Here is a 23447-nt window from a genome sequence, read left to right on the forward strand (position 1 = left end):
ATTTAACCACGACATCTTGCGGTCAAGCAATAACAGAGCTTGGTACTGCAGTCACATACCAGAACCAGCATGGACCCCATTAAACTTACCTTGACTGGTAGTCCTCGCGAAGTACTGAGTGATGTACCTACTCATAAAGGAGTTATATCTGACTTGTTCTATTAGATCGGTATCCAACATGGCCGAGCATTGCGCGAACAAATTCGCAGCCAGATAAGCATCTACGAGAGTATGTTTCAATACACCTCGAAAATATCTTGGTCAGATGTTCGCGATATCGCAGAGGAGTTTCAGTCTCCCCTGCACAACTTGGTTCCGCACATCTACTCGGAGATGGAAGGAATTGCCGAGGGCGCGGAACTAGACATTCTTGACATTGTGGCCCTCAACTGCAGAAGCGAAATCGCCCTGGGGAGATTTTCGGACGGTTGTACAGCTCTAAGTTGGAAGAAATCTGATAACGCGCGAGTCCTATCACAAAACTGGGACTGGACTGCAGCTGTGAAGAACAACTTAGCTATGGTATCGATTGAGCAGGCTGGGAAACCAACAATATACATGGTTACTGAAGTAAGTATCGACTTCCCTCGGTTACCATCCACGATTATTCCCTGGGCTAATCAATGTGATGCTCGCTCCCATCCAGGCAGGCATTGTTGGTAAAATTGGGTTCAACTCGGCCGGCGTTGGAACCTGCCTAAATGCGATTCGAGCGAAGCCTATGATCAGCAGTAAGCTTCCTATCCATGTTGCACTGCGACTGTGCCTTGAGAGCACCTCCGTCGACAGCGCTGTCAAAAATATCGAGTCTTTAGGGGGTGTGGCTTCTGCTCAGCATATTTTGGTTTCAGATAGCACCCAATCCTTAGGCCTGGAACTTTCGCCGGTAGGCAACAAGTATCTAACGGAGGATGTTTCGGGTCTCATCGCGCATAGCAACCATTTCATTGAAAACCGTTACGTTGAAGAGCCGCCCTGGCTTTCAGGTTCGCCAATTCGCCTTGACCGAATCAAGTATCTGGCACATGAGCTTATTGCAAATGGTGTTAGTGGAGATACCATCACGCCGGGTCTATTGCGAGAAAGAATCTTTTCCGATACATACAACGCCCCACAGGCAATATGTTGCAAGGAAGACGAATCCCGCCACATCTCCACACGCAGTAGCTCTTTGTTCAATATTGTCATGAATCTAAACTCTGAATCACCGAGTGCAGAAGTGGTATTTGGCCGAGTGGGCTCTGGAGAGGAAGGGCCGGTTCTGAAAATGCCTTGGGTATAGCCGAAGTGTTCAGAGCTGACAGAAGTCAAATAATGACATCTAAATAAGAATATTGTGTGATGGCAAACTTTCTGGTAGTGAAACGTCAAAGTAATGGCAGTTAGTGATATTTTTGATGTTCCAGATTCACTTGCGTGAGGTCTCCTGTTTTATGTGGGCAGCACCTCACGATCCTTCGAAAATTCGGCATTGGCTCGGGTAGCACAGGATCATGCGATTGAATCTCTTTCCCGAAGATCATTCGGCCGTTGAGCACATGATCGGATCCGACAGGAAGGCGACAATAAAACCAGAAAAGGAACCGTAAAACTTGCTTCTTTGCTTCTCCGGGCTGGTACTTGATCACAAAGACAAAGTGTCGGTTACGTTACTGTTGCAATAACAACCAAATCGCCAGCATGCTTGTGCGACTGCCCACCAATTCACCGCCGAATCCAGTCACTGACGACAAGATGGGGAAAGCAGAAAGATTGTATCAAATGATCCATTCCGAAGAGGCTGACCTTCGTTTCTATTGGGGAAAGTTCTAATGCTAGCATGTCAACCCATTCTTCTCCGAAAGAAACCAGGAATCGTATTGAAATTGTAAACTGAAAAGCAAAAACAAGAAACAACTCTTGATGTCAAGTTGACAATTAGAGCAACGAAGGAGCATGAAAACAACAATACAGAAGACTTTAAGGAGGATGCACCGGAATAGGAATGTCGCAGGAACAGAGGCGCTGCGTTGCCGGGTCATCTCACATCTCAAAACCAACGCCAAAAATGCCTCCAAACAAGCGCTCAATGATTGCAATCCAGAAAAAAAAACCACAAAAAGCACTTTTTAGCCCGCTCAGTATTTGTCAACTGCTGGTGGTCTTGGTCGCCGTTTTCTCCAGCTGTTTGAACCTCCACTCGTATTGTGTCAGCTGTCTTTTATCGGTTGGGGAAAGAGTTTTTCCCTTCTCTGCTAATTCCTTTTCTGTCTGTCTCAGCATATCCCAGCGCTTCAAAATCTTTGCTTGTGCCTCCGATATCGAAGCCAAATTGGTGTCTTGGGACGCCATGCGCTCCTCTGCCGTGGAGTGGTATGATAGCCTGGCCATGAAGAAGGCCATTTCGGATTCATCATACTTAAGACCTTGGGCCTCGGGCATAGTGGGGGCGTCTTGGGCTGGCTTGGGGGGCATTGCGTATAGGCTCAAAGATTATCAGAAACGTGGGTATCGGGCTTGCGAAACCAGAAGAGAGTGATTAAGTGCCGAGGACTATATCGCAGAAATTTTAGACAGGTAACTATTGAAGTGACTGGTGGTATGTTCTCAATGGCCTTATGTATAAGCCTTTTTTTGGACCATGAGTAGCGAGCGGGTCAAGAGTGGCTTTTCTTCCGAGGAAATAATATTGAAATGGTGGCAAAGGAAAAGAGGAAAGTCAAGATCGAGGAAAGAGGATGGACGCTGAGAATGTAAAAAGTATAGGGGCATCGAACACAGCTTAATTATAATACGACAAGATCGTAGCAGCTAAACTGTCCTTCACAGGACACCAAAGCTTCCAATACCCGGAGCCAAACCAGGGTGCTACCTAGGAGGAGGGCGGAGGAAAAAGGGGGTGGGAAGAATGGCCAGAAAACATTCTCAAGGGTGCAATACAGAGGCATCAAACTAGGACAAGCTTGAAACAGAAGGATATTAAAGACATACGCAAAAATAAGGTTATTCAGCACGCTCTTAGCTCTGCAATTGTGCCATTTATGGCAGCTGGCGGAAGTCGATGAGCTGGCCGCATGCCTCGTCCAAAGATGACGCCTCGTTTGCCTCAAAGGAAAAAAAGCGAAACTTGTCTCGTGATGACAGTCAAGCCAATAGATAGCCTTGTGGTGCTCACCGAACTGCTTATTGGTAGCTCCATGGTGACACCGTTTCCCCTCTACCGTCCACGCAGCCGGACATGCATAGTTCGAAAATCTGCTGGAGGATGAGGCAGATCGGGCGATGTATTAGTCCCGAACCAGTCCGTATGGCTGTGTGCATCCATGCTCGGCGCCTTAGAGTGGTAAAATCTGTCCATAAGAAGCTAGATTAAAATAGAGTATCGAAACCTGTCTCGAGCATGGACGATGCTGGGTGTTGGTCCCAACGTTTCGCACTGAGGCAAAAAAACAGAACTGCCTGGGCAAAACCATCTTAGCTTTGCCGCGCGGAACTTATCAAAACATCCTAAAAATCGACAGAACGAAACCTCTGCGCTGATAGAGGAGCGAACTTTATTACACAAGAATAGAGTTAATGCGCCCTGTCAGTCATCTATCGTACTTCAGGTCTCACCTCGATTTATTCCTCCATCCTTTATCTAGACGGAGCAAGTTTAGATCAAAAGAGCTGCCACTTAGAACCTTCGATCTCAGCATAGAAGATCGGGACGGTGGGGTATCGCCCGTGTATCGCTAAATCTCCGGTTCCATCAATGCAGGATGATGTTGTACACCCGGTGCATGATTTTGAGCATATGAAGGCACCTGGCTACCAGAGGATCATGTTGCAGGCGAACTAGTACACAGCCTACCTTGTCACATACACGAAGCATATCAAACGCAATGATATCACAAAGGCGACAAAAAATGATGATACTATGTATACTCACGCTATAGTTGCCCACGACACCTCCAAATACCACGCAAGTGATACTTGGCCATTCAAATGACCGTGGCATCGGATCATTTGTGAAACTACCGGATATGAACAATCTTTTGATCACTCCAATTTTCTCGCTATACACATGATTCTCATGTCTCAACTATATCAATCACCGAACATGAATTTTCTAGTTGTAAGAAGCAAGAGTGCCCGGGCCGGAGCTGGATTAAGGTGTTTGAGAGCCACTTGACTAGGTACCTGATCAGTGTGTGTGACCATTCGTACCGAGAGGTAGGGATCAGTTGTGCACTATGATTGGAGTTCAGGCTAGTGGCGAAGGCTCTCGGAGAAAAGATTCCACAGATCATTCAGGGCCAAGATTTACGGTGGTTGAGAAAGGGACCGATTGGCTTAGCATATTCAGCTTGCCCCCCCAGGCCCCGACGGCGGAGATGGAATCATGCCCTTCGATTGGCCGTCAATCTTCAACAACTCCAAGATAAACACTCTGAGGTTTCCTCGTTTCCCAGTCCATGTGCAGACGATAGAATACGGAAGCCGTGCTACAGAATAGGTATCCCTCCGACGGGTAAGTACATTTACACCGGAGCCGATTCCGTTTCATCCACTGTGCTTGGATACCTCTAACAATTTAGCTCCCATATATGCCCAGGTGTGGTATATACTCCTGAAGTTATCTTTTTTTTACTTTTTGTAGATCATCGAAATAACTTAGTACTCAGGCGTACCCTTTCAAGCCCTCACTAAAAGCCACAATGGGAGCGAGCCACCCTCCGGTATCTTGAAGCCGGGTAGTTGCAGTGAACCTTGGAATCATCATCATCGTGTGTACGGGCATTGGCCTATTAGATAGTTCTTGCCTTTCATAAAGTCCATAAACTTTATCAATTTATGATTGCAGTACCACTGCATCATTGCCTAGGCCCTGTCCCATCCTGTGTTGCCGCCGTTTATTTTTCCTCTGTTTCAAGATAACGATGGGACATTAAGGAGTGTAAAGTATCTAGGCCTTCCAAGGTTGTGGGTTCAGAACTTTATCAGAGAGGGTTGAACCTCGGTCCATAGAAGTTATTGGCCATGTGACCGGTGTCCAGTGTGTTGCAACTGTAATATCTGCCGAGTCACAAATGTCACCGAGTGTGTCGGTGACATCTCATGCAAGAATATCATACCAGTAGAGCATTCCCAAGTGCCCAGGTGAGAGCTAAATGGCAGTGATACTAATGTCTGCACCTGGGGGCACATGTCTCTTTCTTTAGGCGAACAAGTACAAATATAGAGAAATTCGTGCGCAACCGTGAGGATTGGATCGATTAGCCTACCAAATGTTCAAGATATCTTATTCAAAAGAACCGCACAGAAAGCATCGACAAATAAGTAACACCGCGGGTCGTCAATTCGTTCAGACTAGCATGCTAGAAGAATATGAAACTATAGTGATAAATCAACAAACTTGCATCCCAAAATCAAACCAAAAAAACAATTCCTAAATGACGCCTGGTCCTTCTCTATCCTGGTGCAGCTGTGCAAGGGTATCTTTTGAAAACATTTGAGGACTATTTTCCGTCGGAGTTTGAGAATTGTGTGTGCTTAATATCGTCGGATCCTGAAGAAGAGAAGCTAGTTGGGGTACCAGCATCGGGCCCAATGCTTCCCCTTGAACCCTTTTGTCGAATCGCGAGTCGGGTGCGGGGATGTGAAGGGACCGGAGCAAGGTATTTGTCCAGCAACTCGCTCAAAATTGGGGATCGTACTGGTTTTGGAAGGTAATTGTTCATGCCAGCCTCGAGGCATTTCTCTCTGTCGCCTTCGATGGCACTTGCGGTCATGGCAATGACGAGAACCTCATTCACGTTCGGATCAGGATCTCGCCGAAGTTCCCGAGTGGCATTATATCCATCAAGCGTGGGCATCATGACATCCATCAAAACGACATGGAATGGGTTGCCTTCTTTGGACTTTGCACGCAATGCGTCTACGGCTTGTTTGCCATCGCTATAGGCTTCGCAGTGAAGGCCAAGCCCGTTCACAAATTTGACTGCAATCTTTTGGTTGATCGGATTGTCTTCAGCAATGCAAACTTTGATTTGGTCACGGGGGATTTGGCTGAGATCTCGCGCCTTGGCCTTGGCCTCTGCTTTGTTTTCCGTCTGGTTTAAATCCTGGGACCAGGCCGCCTTGACTGCTGTCTTCTTGGGCGCTTTATTGAATACCAAGTGGAATGTTACTGTGGTTCCAATGCCGGACTCGGAATCAAGCCAGATGGCGCCCCCAAGAACATCTTCAATGATTGCTTTGCAGATACTGAGACCTAGTCCACTGCCGCCGTAGGACCTTTCCGTTGATGGGTCCGCCTGCGAAAAGGGCCGGAACAAGCGTGCTTTTTGCTCCTCGGGAATGCCAATACCGGTATCGGACACTGAACATTCTAGGCGAACACGGCCTTTGCCTTCTCTAGCAACCTTTGCTTTGACTGTGATGGATCCCTTTGGTGTGAACTTGTAACTGTTGCTAAGCAAGTTCATGAAGATTTGATGGAGACGAACAGGATCTCCGAGAACAACAAGCTCCGGTGGAACACGCTCCAGGTCCTCAATGGTGTCCAGGTCACGTTCTCGGTGGGTATATCGAAGTGCACGAATAACCTCGGAGATTGTCTCCTTAAGGTTGAGCGGGACTGTGGAAATCTTCATCTTCCCGGCTTCCAGCTTGGAGAAGTCGAGAATGTCATTGATGAGAGTAAGTAAAGTGTCCGCGCAGACACGAATGGACTCCACGTATTCATCCTGCTCTTTGTTGAGCTGGGTGCCCTTGAGTAGCTCAGAAAGGCCGATAACGCCATTCATGGGGGTACGAAGATCGTGAGAGATATTTGCGAGGAAAATGGACTTTGCTCTGGCCGCGTCTTCCTTGAGTTTGACGTTATGTTTGGCCTCGGCTTCAGCCACCTTTGCCTTTTGCTCTGACTCGCGGGCTTGTGCGAGGGCGCGCTTTTGGGATTCTATCATAGAAGCGTTCTTGGCACTGACCTTGCGAATCTCACGGAAAAGCAAGGCATTTGATAACGAAATTCCTATCTGGTTGCAAAGCAGGTGCAAAACGACAACATTGCGTTGGGTAAACCAGTTTGGCTTTCCCTCCAAATGAATGACACCAAGAAGATGATCTGCCTGGACAATTGGAAGAGCTATGACAGATCGTCCAAGAGGAAAGTTGGCTTGGTAAGCCTCGTTCACGTTGGAAAAGCGTTCGTCATCAAGTACATTGTGGACGAGAACCTCTTCCTTAGTGCGCATGACGTAGTGGGTGATCCCTTCTGCCATGCGGCCCTCGAGTTCAGAGAATGGCCGACCATCTGGATAAGATTTCTGGCCCTTTTCAGCATCTGCAGCTGCGGCAATGGCAAAGCCGTGTTCGTCAAAGTCCGTGGCAATGACAGCAAAATCGGAACCGTTGCAGGACTCAAGAATGATCTCTAGCATTTTCGTGAAAAGTTTGTCGATCTGGAGTTCCGACGACATGACCTGGCTAGACTCAAGGATGCTGGAGAGATCTATGATGTCTATCTCATTGTTAGGTTGCTGAAAGTTCTCTTGCTCGGGAATGATGCGCTTACCTAGACCGACACTTGAGATATCCATGGATCTCTCGCCAGCCGTGACACCGTTCTGCTCAATCCAACGCTGCCTCCTTTCGTCTTCCTCAATCTGCGAAGGAATGGCAATCTCCTCTTGAACAGCATCGCGGGTCATTTCGAGTAGTGAGTCAACTGTTTGGCAGCCAATGTCGACTGTTCTAGCAGATGTTGCGGTTTTGAGAAGCCACTCATGCTTCTCGGCGAGCATTGTAGCCTTCCCACTCGCACTTATAGAGCTCCACGCTGCAATGGCATCTAACATAACAGATCTAGCAGCTCGTTTGGCACCGCGCCTCACTAAGAACTCACCCTGCAACTCAAGTGCAAGCGCCTCCTCCAATGGCCATCCGTGGATTTGAGAATGGTCAGTTGCGGCTTCATAGGCCTGGATTGCAGCACTATGGTCGTTTCGGACTTCGGAGATGAGGGCCTCTAGTATCAAGGCCCACATGCCATAATTTGCTTCTGAAGCTGTTCTAGCAAAGTCAACCACTTCCTTGTATCGTAGAACCGTGTCCATTTTGCCGTCGAGATAGCCTTGGGATGGAAAGTCGTTGTGAAGTGTCAGGATTGACACAGCCAAGTAGAAATAGATTGCATAAGTCACTCGCAAAGACCAAAGCCTGTATGCGGTGTCTAGGAGCTGTGTTCCGACCTGAATGGCTTTGGCATGGTGGCCATATAGACACAAGGGGATCATGGAAAGACCTAAGTAGATATCGCGAGGCCTGTCGACGTTACTGGCATTGGCTTCCAGGTAGGCCATGTACGAACTTGTTTTGTGTTCGTCGTCGGACATGACATTGTCAGCGGACCGATAATCCGTTTTGCCTTGCAAGGATCGCGCAACTTGCCTATATTCATAACATTAGCGATGGCCTAGGCCAAAAGGAACTTGCAAAATGATACGGACCGAACAGCTAGTATACTAGTGCCACCGCGCGTGTCCTTGCCCCAAAAAGGAACTTCTTCTGGAGTCTCAACACAAAACACCTCCAGTTGGGCCATGTCTTGTCCGAGATAGAGCCTAGTCATGGCCATTGACGAGATGCTCACAAGAGTGATATATGGGTCACCCATTGAGAAGCAAGCCTCGAGCGAGGCTTCAACGGCGGGCAAGGTTGATGCCATAGAAACTCGCAAGTGACTAACATAAAGATTGTGAACGATGGAACCTCGGCTCTGAGTCCAGAGCTCAGAAGAACGCTCAAGCAATGAGAGAGAAATATCGCTGAGTGTGGCACCAAACTCAAGGTCCCGGAAGCGGCTCAAGGCGATCATGGCAAGATGTGAACAGCCGATAGAAATTTGAGTGAACCCCCCCTCTGAAAATATGGATGTTCATCATTTCAATGGCCATTCGGTAGAATGTTAAAGCATCATCCCAATACGTGACGGCCATTGCCTCGGACATGACAGCTCCTATCGTTACCAAATCGGGATCCTTGCTGAGTGGCTTCTGAGAGATCGCATCAAAGTCTGCAGATTGGAGATACAACTTGAGTCTGTGGTAGGCAGCATCACATTCCTCGTATGAAGTCGGCGCACGGAGATGAACTCCAAGCTCATCCAGGCAACTGAGTAATGATTCCATCGAACGAGGATGATCTCCTAGTTGAGCGAATATTTTGGCTTTGATTACCCAAGCCCTTGACTTGCTCACGGCATCCTTGCCGTGGGTAAAAACAGCGTCAATCAATGTAAGGGCATCGTCATTTTGACCTTGAGACCACGCCATTTCCGCTGTCGCAATGAAGAGACGCATGGTTTCGTCGTAGTAAACGTCAATCTGACGGGCATCCCAAGGGTCATTTTGAAGAAGGGCAATACAGTGGCGGAAATACCAAAGAGCAGTGGGTCGGGCTCCGGACTGCGCAGCTGTCTGGCCAGCTTCCCATAAGATTCGTCGGTAATCAACTCTTCGCCCAACTCGGGATTTGATGGTTCGTGAGGCGAGCGCCACGTGATGGGCCATTGAATACAGACTTCGAGAGTCATGATAGTATTTCATCAGAGTCTTGGAAATGATGAAGTGCATCTTCTCGACGCTTCGGCTCTCGCCCAAGGAGAGGGCAGCCTGTGCAAGGCGGTCATTGCCTAACTTGAACTCATCATCGGTTCTGCCCGTGTTCAGAAGGTTCGCCTGAACCAGGTACTGCAGACCAACAACGATATCGCCTTCCGACTGTCTCATCAACACAGAATTTCGCGGACATGTAAGGTCAATTTCTCCATCGTCGTCGTCCGAGTAAAAAAGAAACTCGCTTGTCAGAAGTTTTTGGACCAACGAGAATGAAAACGGACTTCCCAGGAGAGCACCCCAAACCATGATTGATCGTGCAGCAGATGGAATCTCCTGCAGGCGTTTAGTGAGGAAGCCCAATCCGAGGCCTTCACCATATACAGGGGCTACAAATTCCGTAAAAATCCTATCGAGATCGAATAGCCACTGCGAGTCCTTCCAAGAATACCAAAGACAGTTCTTCCGATAGCAGGTTTCAAGCATCACTCTCACATAGAAGGGATTTCCTCGGCTTTTTTCCTGAATGACAGCAGTGAGTGGCGTGAGTGTCGAATTGGGCTCTTGGTGCATTGTGGCAGCAATGAACTCCGCGATGTCGCCTTCTCCAAGTGGCTGGAGATCAATGCGGGTAACGTTAGAGCTTTCCATCTCGAATAAAGCTTTCACTTGTGAGGAAGCAATCTCATCCTTGCGACTTGTGAGGATAAGTACACAAGACAACTTAGCCCTAATAATGTTCAAAACGAGTTCCAGTGTCTCGTCGTCTGCATACTCGAGATCATCCAAGCACACAGTTATGAGCCTGTACTGACAAATTGTTCTCATAATCTCCAAGAAGATATCCATGAGGCGCATATTGTTTGATGCTGCATTTGACAGAAAGAAATCTACTGATGATTGGCCCTGGTCAAGCCAGGGAATATGGATATGCTTAGCTGGTTCACCCTTAGTTGGGTCAATCTTAGATTGTGAGCTGGCGACAGTCCGCAGCGACGATGGCTTGTACTTCACACCAGGTGACATGAGTTGTTCGGGAAGGTCTAACACTCTGTGAAGTGTAGGCCATATTGGACGCAGAGCCGCTCGGATACTATCGTGATATTCGGTCGTGACATCTCTCTCGGAGAATATCTGACGCAAGAGACTAGCAAGAATCTTGGCAAAGGGCTCAAACGGGACTCGTTTCGCACGGTCAAGTCTTGATATTGCGATAAATCCAATTTTACGGATGATTGGCTGTACCCGATTCAGAAGATCTGTCTTTCCAATGCCGGCAGCGCCATTGATTGTTATGACTTCACATCGTCCGCTTCGGCGAATCCTTGCGGCACTCTTCTGATTTGATAGAGAGCCCAGAGAGTCTGGTTGACTGAAGGCATTGGTTGAATGCTGGCTGTTACTACCGGCGTGAATCGACGGATGGCTCTCTCTGTCTGTGTTGTAAGAAGATCGAGAATGAGAAGGGCTTTTGGTTTTGCTGTACAATGAATTCAGGGGTATTTCTTGGTTGGTTAGGATAGGCCCAGATTTGGGTGTCGATGAAGCCGCATCACTGGTAACAGTTGATTCATGAGTGCCGGCATGGGCTAGATGATAGCTTGTCGCATTAGAGCTTGTCCGAGGGGGTAGGTGGAAGGATCCAGAGTCGCTGGACATAGAGGCAAACTCAAAGCTGTCAACACGGCCGTCCGAAACGGACGATGTCGAAGCTAGTGCATGCGCAGTTCCTGGGCTTTGTAAAGACGCTTTGGCGAGAGCAGATGATTGGCGCTTCTTGACTTTGTCAATCACGCTGCAAATAAGTTGGTACTCTCTCTGTCGACCAAACATTCGTGATGGAAGGGTGAAAAATGAGGAGACATCCTGCTGTGCAATCTGAAAGCTATTCAAAGCTTCGCCATCGCCATCACCCAGCAATTGTGCGATCTGCATCAAATCTTTCTTGGCAGATGAAATGGTGTGGTAGCGATCATGTACCACTTTTTGTGTCATTTTCTGGATCACGGCCGAAAGCGCATCGGGAACGTCCATTCTCTTGGAAGATATGGGTGTCAACTTCTTGCCGAGTACATTCTGAACAACGTCCATAGGGTCCGTGCCCTCAAATGGCAATTTCCCAACCAACATCGACCAAAAGAAAAGGCCCAGGGCGTAGATATCTGTGCGACTGTCCGGTTCCGTGGGCATTCTTCCTGTCTGTTCGGGTGCAATGAATTGCAGCTTGTATTTGGCACCAAGCTCTCGGGAAACAGAGGACCAACCTTCGCTGAGAACATTGTCAAATGAGCGTGCACCGTTGCCGATATTTGAAAGCTTGACAGTCCCGGTTTCGGCGCAAAAGTGAAAAGCATCACCACGAATCTCTCCGTGTACCGTCTTCATCCCATAGTGCAGTATCTCTAGACAGTCACAGGCACCAACTGCAAAGTCCAGAAAAGCAGGCAAGTCGACTTGTTCGTTGGGGGTTGCGTTATTGTCGCCTCTTGCCCCGGCCACAAATGATGCTGGGCCGAAGGTAACTATATCTCGCAACATGTCATGGCCGGGATGCTCAAAGATAGCCACAAGGAGTGTAGAGTTGTCGCCGGAACCCGGGGGTAGCCTTATGAGGTCAATAGGCCGTACGGTATGGTTGCAATCAGGGTCCGAGGATTGCACGATCGATCTCAACATATGAAATTCGCGTTCCAGTCGAACTACGTTGGTAGAGATGCGGGCAACAACTGGAATCCATATCTGCTCCTGGTCGCCTCGGGAGATAGACAGCTCACTGCTAGTTTCACTGACACTGTGGCGCCGGTTGAGGGTGCGGGCGGCTAAGCGAACGTCGATACGTGGGGAATTGCGAGTGAGGCTGGATGGGCCGGACGAAGCGGGACCAGAAGAGGTCGCGACCGGGGTAGAGAGATCTGCTTCAACAGCATGGCGGAATCCAGTGATGTGCCAGTGATTATAGGTCGAGTGAAAGGGCTCCACCGACTGGTCCCAGGTGAAGCCCGGCAGCTGGCTAAGACGGTCGAAAAGCCGGGCTGGCGGAAGCGGCAAGTCTTCGCTAAGATAAGTGCTTTCATCCATCGCCAGATCAGTAAAGTTCCCACTGCCCGAGCGACCATGGGCAGGACTCATCGGGTCAGGAGAGGAGAGTTCGAAGGTTTCAGGCAACGAGAGGCCGCGGTGGGATGGACATGGAGGCTGGGCGGCACATGCGAGAAGGGGAAATTCAATTTTTCGGTTGCGATCGAGTTGTATAGCGATGTAAGGTTGGAGGATGACTGACGACCACCACAGGCCACTGACAGCTGATCAGTGATCATTGTGAGTTGAGCAACGCGGGCAGTGCAGGGCATGTGCGGAAAATCCATTCTTCCGGTGGGCCCGGACGGGTACTACTGCAGTAGTAACTATGACCTACGGAGTAGTTATAGATCGGTTCGTATATAAGTATTACTAGTACGAGTAGATAGTACTAGTAGTTTAAATATTCATTGACACTATTGTAAAAAGCTTGCAGGTTGTTTGGGTTCCAATTTTCCGCATCTCTAGGACTTGAGGTTTGCGGAACTTGAAGAACATACTAGTAGTATATTCCCAGTTCTAACTTGAAGTAAATGACATCAGCCACCTGGTTGGGTGGGCAAACAACCTTGACATAGTCACGGTGCCTCCAAGGCTACTAGTACTAGGTGAATGTTAAGCTGGGAGAGCCATTTTCAAAGCTAGAGGGTACCTGAACCTTCAAGTTTTCAAGTTACTAGGACAGGTTTCAACATTGTTCTACTATAGGGCTCCTCTAGTCGTGGTCCGGCGGCGGAGAAACCTTGGAACCGTGGGTACCAGGAATCCTAGTACTACTACTAGTAGTAGTTAGTAGGTGCCCAGGTCCCGTGCCTTCTTACTTTACTCTTTACTTGCAGTTATGCCAGATGATGATGGCCGTCTTTATGCTGATCGGATGACCCGGTGCCCTGATCGTGGAGGACTGGGGCATTCATCTCTGGGACAACGTCGGTTGCGCTGCGAAAAAGGGGGCAGACGCCGCAGACCCATCCCGGGGTGCGATCTTATTCGAGCCGGGCGCCACCAGTGGGCGATCACTCTCGTTTACGGTTTCCAAGGCCCCCCCCCGCCCCCCGGCCGCTCCCCCGGAGTCCTAATTACCCTAGTTTTCTAGAACAACCGCTAAGGGGACTAGTATCGCTGCACCACGACGTAGCTAATTTTGGGATTGATTACCAAGGGAGAGAGTATCGGGGATTGAAAGGTCTAGACCAAGCCAAGGAATTCCAGCACCCTCTGCCTGTGCAAAGACTGTACATAACATATGTACTGTACTAAGTAGACCATGACGTAGCAGGTTGGCTGGTGAACTGTGTGACTAGTAGTACAAGTACGAGGGAAGTCAGTCTGACTCTCGCTAGATACGAGTACGGCGGGGTCTCGTGGGAACGCACTGGGTCCACCAGGATAAAAATACTAGTACTATGTATGGCCAGGGGTAAGCAGATGTCCATTTCTGTACGAGTACACACGAAATGAGTGGACTGTCAGGCGTAAGTAGTACCATCCTAGTGAAGGCAGACTGGAGACTAGAACTGCCTCATTATTTGGACTGACAAGTCTTCGATACTCTGCAGACTGTGGGTGGAACGGAGGTACCTGACCGTAAGCTGAGGGAGGAGGGAGGGAGGAGGAGGAGGAGGGGGAGAGGAATGAGAGGGAGGAGAAGAAGAAGAAGAAGAAGAAGAAGAAGAAGAAGAAGGGAATAATGGAATATAAAAGAGTCGACTCAGTACTAGTTAACTGACTACTGAGTAGTACTAGTATAACTAGTAGTATAACTAGTAGTATAACTACCAGTGCTGTAAGTCCAGCGGTGACGAAGGTTTATAATAAACAGGCCCACTACGTCATGGAATCCACTTGGTTCTCAGCGCCTTCAACCCACTTAACGCCCTGGGCGATCCAAGCAGAATGGGCGGGTACTGACGCCAGTTCGAATTCCTCTCCTCTCCTCTTTTCTCTTTCCCCTCGCCCAAATGACTGTGGTCAACCACACCATCCTTCCCAGACCCATACTCTAGAGTACTAGTACTACTAGTAGTTATCTCTCCCCACTCCACTTGGCCTTCTCCAGTGCTTCTCTCCTCCGACTACTCCCCCCCAATAACCCTACACCCACACCCACATCGTTCCTATCCCCTGGTCTCCAACATCAAAACCTTATTCCTTAACCCAGTCTCGGATTCTAAATCGACCTGACGACACTTCGCCCCTCTGATTCCCTTCCTTGGTTTTCGCCAGCCGTTTTCCTGTCCGAGCTTTTGTTTCCTCCGATCTGACACATACACAATCACCCGCTCACTCACACGAAGTTGACACACCCCTCTTCTTCCCCTTCCATCCTCGGTTCATTGTGACCGAAGAATGATCACCCGAGTTCTGAGCTTGCTCATTGTCGCCCAGGCGTACTGATTTTCTCTTCAACCGGAGGAGTGAGAGAGAATGGGGGACGTGCATAGCAGGAGAACGCCTCCATTTCCTTCTCCAACCGAGACCGTCTCGCCCGTCGCCATCCCACAGCCTCACAATTTGCAAGTATCGCGATCATCATCGACCTACCGACACTCCTACGAACCTGAATATGTGACTGGAATCTCGTTGGATGGGCTGACCCGTGGCGTGGATACATCGTTGAAGGAGCCGGCTCAAAACCCTCATTTCTCGCGCGGGGATTCGGCTGAGCAGGTGGTGGGGTTGACACCGGTCACAGAAGATCACCAGGTTGCAAGTGACCGGCCGGAAGACCAGGGCCGTTCATCCCAAACTTTAAAGGAGCTGCGCAGACAAATGGAGGAGCTGCTTGTTTATCAACAGATGCAGCAAAGTCAGAATCAACACTCGTCCTCGACACAAATTGGACAATCTTCTCCACCTCCAAACGAAACCCCTCGGAAGCGCCGTCTGTCAAGCACGTCCACTGCAGAGATTCCGGTCACAATGCAACCTTCCTCTGGATCCATAGGTTCCGGGGGTACAATATTAGGCGTCGATAACTCTCTTTCTGCCGACCAAGTCGCGACTCAAACCCCATCCTATCCCTTCCCGCGTGAACAAAACCAGGCCAAACTATCTAAAGCAGCCATGGAGAAAACAGGACCCCAGGGCCAATTTAGGTTGAAGTTTCCTGCCGACAGGCTCCGTGCCTCACCCGTAACCCAAACACCGGATGGAATACCAACGTTGCCAAAGCTGCCAGGTCTACGGCCGAACTTTTGGCCGCCGCTTGGTGATACTCCCGCCGAGGACGCAGAAGTTGCGACGCCCAACCTTTACGACCTCACTTTGAAATTGAATGCAGACCCGGGGCTTGAGGCATGGTGGACAAACCTCATTGAAATCTTGGAGACCCACTATGGGGCGGACCGTGTCACGCTGGCTGTCCCTGGGGATGCGACGGACCTGGAGAATGTGCCATGGGGACAAAAGGCAATTTTCAATGGACATGTGGAGGCGGGTACGAACAATGGCCAGATCCCTTCCCACCGAGTTGACTCTGCCCCCGAAACTACGAGCTTCCGTACAATGAATAGTGACGCATTGGGGCATAGACAAGAAAAGGACCCAGCTCCCAAGCCTAGGACCCCAGGGATCGCTCCACCGATGGTTCGACCAGCTTTAGAATCGCGTCATTCTTTTGCCGGGTTCCCACAGAGCAAGAAACACCGCGGAATGGAGATAGATCGACAGCAGCATCTGCCGAAGCCAAACGCCATCAAGCAAGAGAAAAAACACGCTCGGATTGCCGAGCAGCCAGATCTTGCTGGCAGTCACATTGATTCTAGGGATTCACCAAGGAATTCACTTGATCCGATTCGACAAGCTGTTTTCCCGATCCCGAGACCTCTAGAGAACGAGCCTGATCCACTTATTAAGCGCACCGGGGTTGTCAAACTTTTTGGTCGAAGCAATCCTATCGTTCTCACCCGTGAATACACGGCAAATGAACCTACTCGCGTTTCACAACCATCAGACAGGGCCGCTCGAAGCCCTTTAGAAACAGTGCAGGTCACGCCCGGCGCCGAAGGGCCTGGTGAACCCCAGCCTATTGTTGGACAGCAGAAGAACCTCATCGCTCCTAATTTGCGAGAATTCGACGAATACGAGCAAATACCACAATCTCCATGGTCTCAGTCGCCTGCACCGTCACCTGCACCGCGAACACATGCAGACTCCAATCCTTTCTTCAGTAGCCATTCGGTCGACGAGATGGCCTTTGCAAAGAACCCTCCCGAGCACGACTATTCCAATGTACAGCCCCTGGAGGCCATTGGAATTGATTACTCGAGGACGGTGGTCCACATTCCTTTACTTCATGGCGGCCAATCCAATCATGGCTCTTCGTCAACTTTGAGATTCCCCGTTGCCATCGTGTCACTGCTGTCAACAATAGTGCCTTATCCATCTAATCTACGGCAATCGCTGGCTCTCCTGATGCCACACCTCACAACATCGTTCTGCCTGGCTCAGCATTACAGTCAGCTCGAACGTCAGATAACCTCCAAAGTGGAAGCACCGCGATACGGACATCTGGTGGGACTAGGTGGAACCTTTTCCGACGCGAGCAGCGAGCTAGAACTCGTGGCGGGTCTCAGTGGTCATGTCGGCTATTCTGTCGGCGACGAGAGTTCCATGTCTGCCCGGGCTAGCATGACTAGTCCTAGCGATCGCTCGTCAACGAAGTATAGCCCCGTGGTCTCAAACATGGGGACGCCAGGCTTTGACCTTGGTCAAGTTGGATTAGGCTCGAACAATCAGTCTCCGGCCTTGCGCTCTAGCGATATTTCAGATGGTTATTTCAACGTTCAAAATCAGCAGACCAAGCTACCACGCGACAATATCCCACAGCAACGTCACCGTCTCTCCAAGTCAACTGTTAATACGGACTATACAGAGAAAATGATCGGGAAACCTCCCACGAGCGAAGAAAACAATCCACATGATCCCAATCTCATTGTCTCGCCTTTATATGAAATGCGGCCACCCTCGGCCTTTTCCCCAACCCAGCCGCCGTCTCGCCAGGCGTCGACGAATTCTTTCTACAGCCAGCTGCAGCGCGATTTAACCCGACAAATTCCTGACACTATCGCCCAACTAATGCTCAACTCTGTTCCCCTTCATCTTTTTCTAGCAAGGCCTCAAAGCGGTGAAATGATATGGACAAATACCAAATTCGACTCATACCGAAGAAGCAAACCGCAGGAACAGAAACTTCGAGATCCATGGCAAAACATCCATAATAGCGAAAGGGACCACGTGTCGAGTGAATGGGCCAATGCGTTGCGAACTGGATCGCAATTTACTGAAAGAGTACGCGTGCGAAGGTTCAATGACGAAACCGCCTATCGTTGGTTCATCTTTCGGGCCAACCCGCTTTTATCAGCAACGGGAGAGGTTTTGTACTGGATTGGCTCTTTTCTTGACATCCATGAACAGCATATCTCTGAGCTCAAGGCCACCCAAGAGAGAGAAAAGTTCGCGACCGATGCGAAATACCGCGCATTTTCGAATTCGATTCCACAGGTCGTCTTCGAGGCAACCGAGATTCGCGGACTCATATTCGTTAACGAGCAATGGAATCTGTATACCGGTCAAAGTCCAGCAGAGGCTCTTGATCTTGGATTTGCCAAGCATGTCCACCCCGATGATCTCGAAAAATGCGGTGGAATCTCTTCCCAGACAACACCAAGGCCTAATGATACGAACAAGTCTGCGCCTTCAGATTCTGGCTTGGAAAACCATGGTGTCTCATCTGCCCTTGACGAGTTGGTGAAACGTGGCGTGGCATCCCTACAGAAGGATGAAAACGGCCGCGTGTTTTATTCAACTGAGATTCGTCTTCGCTCTCGGGGAGGGGATTTCCGTTGGCATCTAGTTCGTCTGGTATGCGTCGAGACGAGCAGCTTTGGTAGCGAAGAGGCTTCTTGGTATGGCACATGCACCGACATCAATGACCGAAAGAACCTTGAGCGGGAGCTCAATAAAGCAATGAGCCAACTGAACAATCAAATGGAGTCCAAGACTAAGTTCTTCAGCAATATGTCCCACGAGATTAGGACTCCCCTGAACGGAATCTTGGGCACCATTCCATTCATTCTCGACACCCAACTCGACAGTGACCAAAGGCGAATGCTCGATACCATCCAGAATAGCTCCACTAATCTCCGGGAACTTGTGGACAATATTTTAGACGTATCTCGCGTGGAGGCGGGTAAGATGTCTATGGTGAACTCTTGGTTCCATGTCCGGTCCATGATCGAGGACGTAATTGACACAATTGCCTCCCGGGCAATCGACAAGGGCCTTGAGATAAACTATCTAATGGAAGCCGACGTCCCTGCCATGATGATTGGTGATAGATTCCGTATCCGTCAGGTCCTGATCAATCTCGTCGGCAACGCGGTCAAGTTCACTTCACAAGGCGAGGTCTATATTTGCTGCAGTCTCCATCGCGACAAAGCCGTCGATCTCGATGAAACCGTGGCCCTTCTGAACTTCGATGTCATTGATACTGGCAAAGGATTTAGTTCGAAGGATGCGGAGCGGCTCATGCAGCGATTCAGTCAGCTGGGAGAGAGTGGGTCACAGCAGAATGCTGGCAGCGGCTTAGGTTTGTTTCTCTCGAAACAGTTGGTCGAAATGCATGGCGGAAGCCTCACGCCGAGCAGCAAAGAAGGCCAAGGTGCGAAGTTCTCCTTTAATGTCAGAGTGGATGCACCCCCTCCTCCCTCGCCATCTGAGAGGCCTCAACTGCTTCGCCAGGCCTCCACTGCTTCCAGGAGACCTGTGGGATCCAGGACTACGTCGTACGATCGATCCTCTCTCCAAATACCGAAGAGCTTCGAACCCAAGCTTCAGGACCCCACAGCTCTATCCCCGGATCCTGATTCGCCGATACTCCAGTCGCCCATCGATAGCAGTGGCCTAGACCCTCCTTCTGCTGTGTCCTCAGCACTTCAGACTCCGGCTGTCTCAACTGCACACATGTCACATCAATTCGGCCAAAAACACAAACAAAAAGCAAGCACGGCAATTCCTTCCCCGGGAGGTATTTCCGACGCACCTGCACGCCAAACGCCGTCGCCTTCTCAAGGTGTCTCGTTTCCCGGCAAGCTACCTGCGAGCTCTCCAGGAGTTCCCTCGCAAGGTCCTCTTTCTATCGTCATCTTGTGTCCGCTCGACAATACCCGGAAAGCCACCCAGCAGCACATCGAAAAGGTCGTTCCGCATGAGATTGAATTCACTATTACTGCATTCTCCGAGGTGGATGAATTGAAGGACATAACGCAAAGTCACGATGCAAAGTGCACCCATCTGGTTTTGAATTTGCCCGCGACTGATGACATCTTGGAAGTAATCCAGCACGTCTCAGACATTGATGCAAACACATCACCCGTGGTAGTCATCATTTCGGACTTGTACCAGAAGCGCCAAATCAGCACTCGCGTCAAAGAATTGGCAGCTACTGGCAAACAGGTGTTTATCGTACCGAAGCCTGTCAAGCCATCTGCTTTCTCCACAATATTTGACCCTGATAGCAAGCGCGAACTGAGCAAAGATCGCAATCAAGACATGGCGCGAGAGATCAACAATAACTTCAAGACCGTGTCGAAGATGGTCAAGGAAGTCCTTGGTAACAAAGGTTACCGCATCCTGCTTGTCGAAGACGATGAGACCAATCGTGATGTACGTATCAAAGCAAACTACCCAAAACAAACATCTGGAGGTTTACTAAATTTCTGATAGGTGATGCTGAAGTATCTTGACAAGATCAAGCTCATGTCAGAGACCGCTTCCAACGGCCAGGAATGTACAGACATGGTCCTTTCCAAAGAACCAGGCTACTACTCTCTTATAATCGTGAGTCAATTCATTGTCTGCCTGCAAACAGGCCTGGGATCACAAACAGTACTAACATTTTGTATTCTCAGTGTGACATCCAAATGCCGATCAAGAATGGCTACGATACTTGTCGAGATATCCGGGAATGGGAGCAGAAGAACCATTACCCCCAGATCCCGATCATGGCCTTGTCAGCCAACGCGATGACCGATCAGATCGAGAACGCCGCACAAGCGGGCTTCAACGACTATGTCACCAAGCCCATCAAGCACAATGAGCTTGGCAAGATGATTATGGGCCTTCTCGATACCAACAAACCGTTATTGCTTCTCCGCGACCGCCTCCACCCGGGGAGTGACAAAACAGCATCTGCCCGGCGTTGATGCTTCGCCCTTCATTGGTGGCCACTTTTTCCATCATGCCGTTTTCTACGAATTCCGCTCGATAATTCCCACAATCTTTTGCATATTTTATGGCATCTTCGCCAGCAACGATTAAGCGGATACCTCCTTTTTGCATGACTTGTTTGCTCTTCGAACTCGTTTTGGCGAGCACAGTGGGGCAGCAAGGAGATGTGGCCTCTTTTGATGAGGTTTACACCAGAATTTGATTCCATCAACTTTACTTGCCTTTTGCCCTGCGCACCTATTCTCACACCACCCTTTCTCCAATTTTCCAAGAGGCTAGAAGGTTTTGTGCATTGCCTGCATTTACATCGGGAATTGAGCATTTTTCGCCATCCTACAGCATATTCATCGGGTCACCAGACGCCACTGTATTATTTGATTTTCCTTCCTTTTCTGTGTGGGTTTGCTTTCGACTCTGAGCGCTTGGCGTCAGTGCTGGGATACGGCCTTTGCTTTTTTCTATTTTATTCACCCCTTTAAGCCTTGTGTTGTTTCCTTTTCCACGTGATACCAGATTACGAGCGCGCAACGACACCTTTCTATCTTCTCAATCTGTATTTATCATTAACTTTAACCTTGACACCATTTCTTTCTTGCTCCTTATGTTGACTAAGCTAAAGAGGACCGTTAGGACCGTTCCCAATTAATAAAAAAAGCCGATGACGTTATTATTTCAGTATGATTATTTCTACTATGCTACTAGTATGTAGTATTGTTATTGATTACCTTGGCTCCAGCCCTGGAGGGACAGTCATCAAGTGGCTTCAGGTTTTGACCATCAAGCCATAGCCTTAGAAACAGAGTTAGATCAAGATGAAGTCTCGGTCTGACAAACCCAAGTTTAATAGGGTGGGTGACAGTCAAGGTTTCGATCAAACGCCATCAAAAATATAATGGGAGTCATCAAGGGGGGGCTGTATGCAAGGCATAAAGCAAAAGGACCTCGGCATGATGAATCACCAGGCTGGTGTAGAAGCCAATCGGAAGGGTATCCTCATCCGGGAGTTCATTGAAATTGATTCTGTGCAAAGTAAGATAAGAAGCGAAAGTTAATTTTTCGTGCTTTACGAGCTCGAAAATGTCGAAAATGTCGACAAGGGCATTGTTAATATTGAAAGACCGGCCGTGGATATCCGACAACAGCCATATATACTTGTTGAGACCGACAGCAAACACAGGCCCTGCTGCACATTCAGCAGATCATGCCTGGGGCAACAGAGGGACAAGGAGGGAAAATTGAACCATGGCCCAAAAAGGGAAAGAAGTGTGAGCTGGCCATTGCCAACCATCCAGTCATGGCGCTGCATGTGGCGGTGAAGGAAGCGTCGAGAGCAAAAAAATCCCCGCCTCAACCCCACTCTAAGTGCTGGCAAATTATTTAGGCCGGACTTTGTTGCGATCATCGGAAATTTGGGGGCTGACCCGGTTTGACTGTCAATCAAGAAATGATAATAATTTGAGTTGATGGTCACCCCTCAGACGGCGACATCTATACAACTGGTTCCAAAACGGGTAACATTGGGGAACGGTGGGGATGAGAGCGTTGTCTAGAATCCCTCGGACCGAGATAGAGGGCTCGTGTAACGCATGTAACTAAGTTAAATAAGTTGACAGCATGCATGTATAACCGGGAAAAAGGATAGGTTCATCGCAATGGTCGGGGTGTGTGCGTTGGGAAGTTTGTAGATTGGGGATGGGGGCACAAAGTGTGCAGGCCATGAGTTGAGTTTCCCGAGAGCCAGAACATGGAGGTTCAGGGAGGGGCGGATCGCATCTCGGTGAGTGACCGGGGAGGCTGGGGCTATGACGATGAGGATGGTGGAAGAGCTATCCTCTTTGCAATGCCCGATATTGGCGTGCGCTGCGCGTCATTGCTGTGCTGCCCGATGTCTTCCCCAGCGTTTCTTGCGGAGGAGGGGACAGAGACGACAGATGGGAACCCAATTTTGGGCGGAGTGCATTCTTTGGCGTAGTATCCCTGATATACTTGGAGATGAGAAATTAAATGGAGGAGGGTGGTGTCACGGTGTAATTCGACCATGGGATGCGTGTCAACGGGGCATATCGTGCCTCGTCAGGCTGCAAGGCATGCAGAAAGTCCAAGGCCAAGGCGCCGGGTGCAGAAGTGAGGCATCGTCGGACATCCTGTAGAGAGGAGGGAAATCCCAGGTGGTATTCAGGGTACTCGTACGCTCTTCTCTGCTCGGTATGGCCCCAATGGGTGCCCGGCGGCGAAAGGGCCCAGAAGAGGACTCTCGGAACCGGCTTGCTTTTCCTGTCAGCAGGCAATCAGGGACCAATGATGAGAAAGCGGTCGTGTTGTCTTTTTTTTTCACAAATTACATTGCCGACAGCCTGCAGAGAAGGTCTTCCTTAGCATGGATTTGAGGACAAGCAAGTCATTCAAGCATGTATGCAGATAAAGGCGGGGACAATGCTGCTTCCTACGCCATGACGGCGTCTAGAGCGCTTGTCTGTGCTGCATTGCTCTCGTCTTCGCCATATGTGCCACTAATGGATCGATGCGAGGGATTTTCGTTCTGACAGCCGCATCGAA

The 23447-nt window shown here is 49.4% G+C and overlaps 5 protein-coding genes across 5 annotated transcripts; 3 read left to right on the forward strand and 2 right to left on the reverse strand.

Annotated features, from left to right (window-relative positions):
- Positions 1-69: 69 nt before the first annotated feature.
- N7481_004390 (putative acyl-CoA:6-aminopenicillanic-acid-acyltransferase) lies at positions 70-1282 on the forward strand (the record flags this gene model as incomplete). Its single annotated transcript, XM_057263609.1, has 3 exons — positions 70-141; positions 166-570; positions 647-1282. The coding sequence occupies 3 exons, from the start codon at positions 70-72 to the stop codon at positions 1280-1282; spliced, it is 1113 nt and encodes a 370-aa protein (XP_057125270.1).
- Positions 1283-2127: 845 nt separating this feature from the next.
- N7481_004391 (uncharacterized protein) lies at positions 2128-2454 on the reverse strand (the record flags this gene model as incomplete). Its single annotated transcript, XM_057263610.1, has 1 exon — positions 2128-2454. One exon carries the CDS (start codon positions 2452-2454, stop codon positions 2128-2130), a length of 327 nt encoding a protein of 108 aa, XP_057125271.1.
- A 3026-nt stretch (positions 2455-5480) lies between these two features.
- N7481_004392 (putative sensor histidine kinase/response regulator) lies at positions 5481-12710 on the reverse strand (the record flags this gene model as incomplete). Its single annotated transcript, XM_057263611.1, has 3 exons — positions 5481-8415; positions 8475-8884; positions 8958-12710. 3 exons carry the CDS (start codon positions 12708-12710, stop codon positions 5481-5483), a joined length of 7098 nt encoding a protein of 2365 aa, XP_057125272.1.
- A 2376-nt stretch (positions 12711-15086) lies between these two features.
- On the forward strand, positions 15087-20866 carry pkhB (putative sensor histidine kinase/response regulator; the record flags this gene model as incomplete). The annotated part of the gene is made up of 3 exons (XM_057263612.1): positions 15087-20327; positions 20388-20501; positions 20573-20866. 3 exons carry the CDS (start codon positions 15087-15089, stop codon positions 20864-20866), a joined length of 5649 nt encoding a protein of 1882 aa, XP_057125273.1.
- A 1769-nt stretch (positions 20867-22635) lies between these two features.
- On the forward strand, positions 22636-22863 carry N7481_004394 (uncharacterized protein; the record flags this gene model as incomplete). The annotated part of the gene is made up of 1 exon (XM_057263613.1): positions 22636-22863. The coding sequence occupies one exon, from the start codon at positions 22636-22638 to the stop codon at positions 22861-22863; it is 228 nt and encodes a 75-aa protein (XP_057125274.1).
- Positions 22864-23447: the final 584 nt, after the last annotated feature.

Source organism: Penicillium waksmanii, assembly GCF_028829765.1.
Source record: "Penicillium waksmanii strain IBT 27052 chromosome Unknown utg000004l:1.0-5674109.0:1.0-5678898.0, whole genome shotgun sequence".
Classification (NCBI taxonomy): Eukaryota; Fungi; Ascomycota; class Eurotiomycetes; order Eurotiales; family Aspergillaceae; genus Penicillium; species Penicillium waksmanii.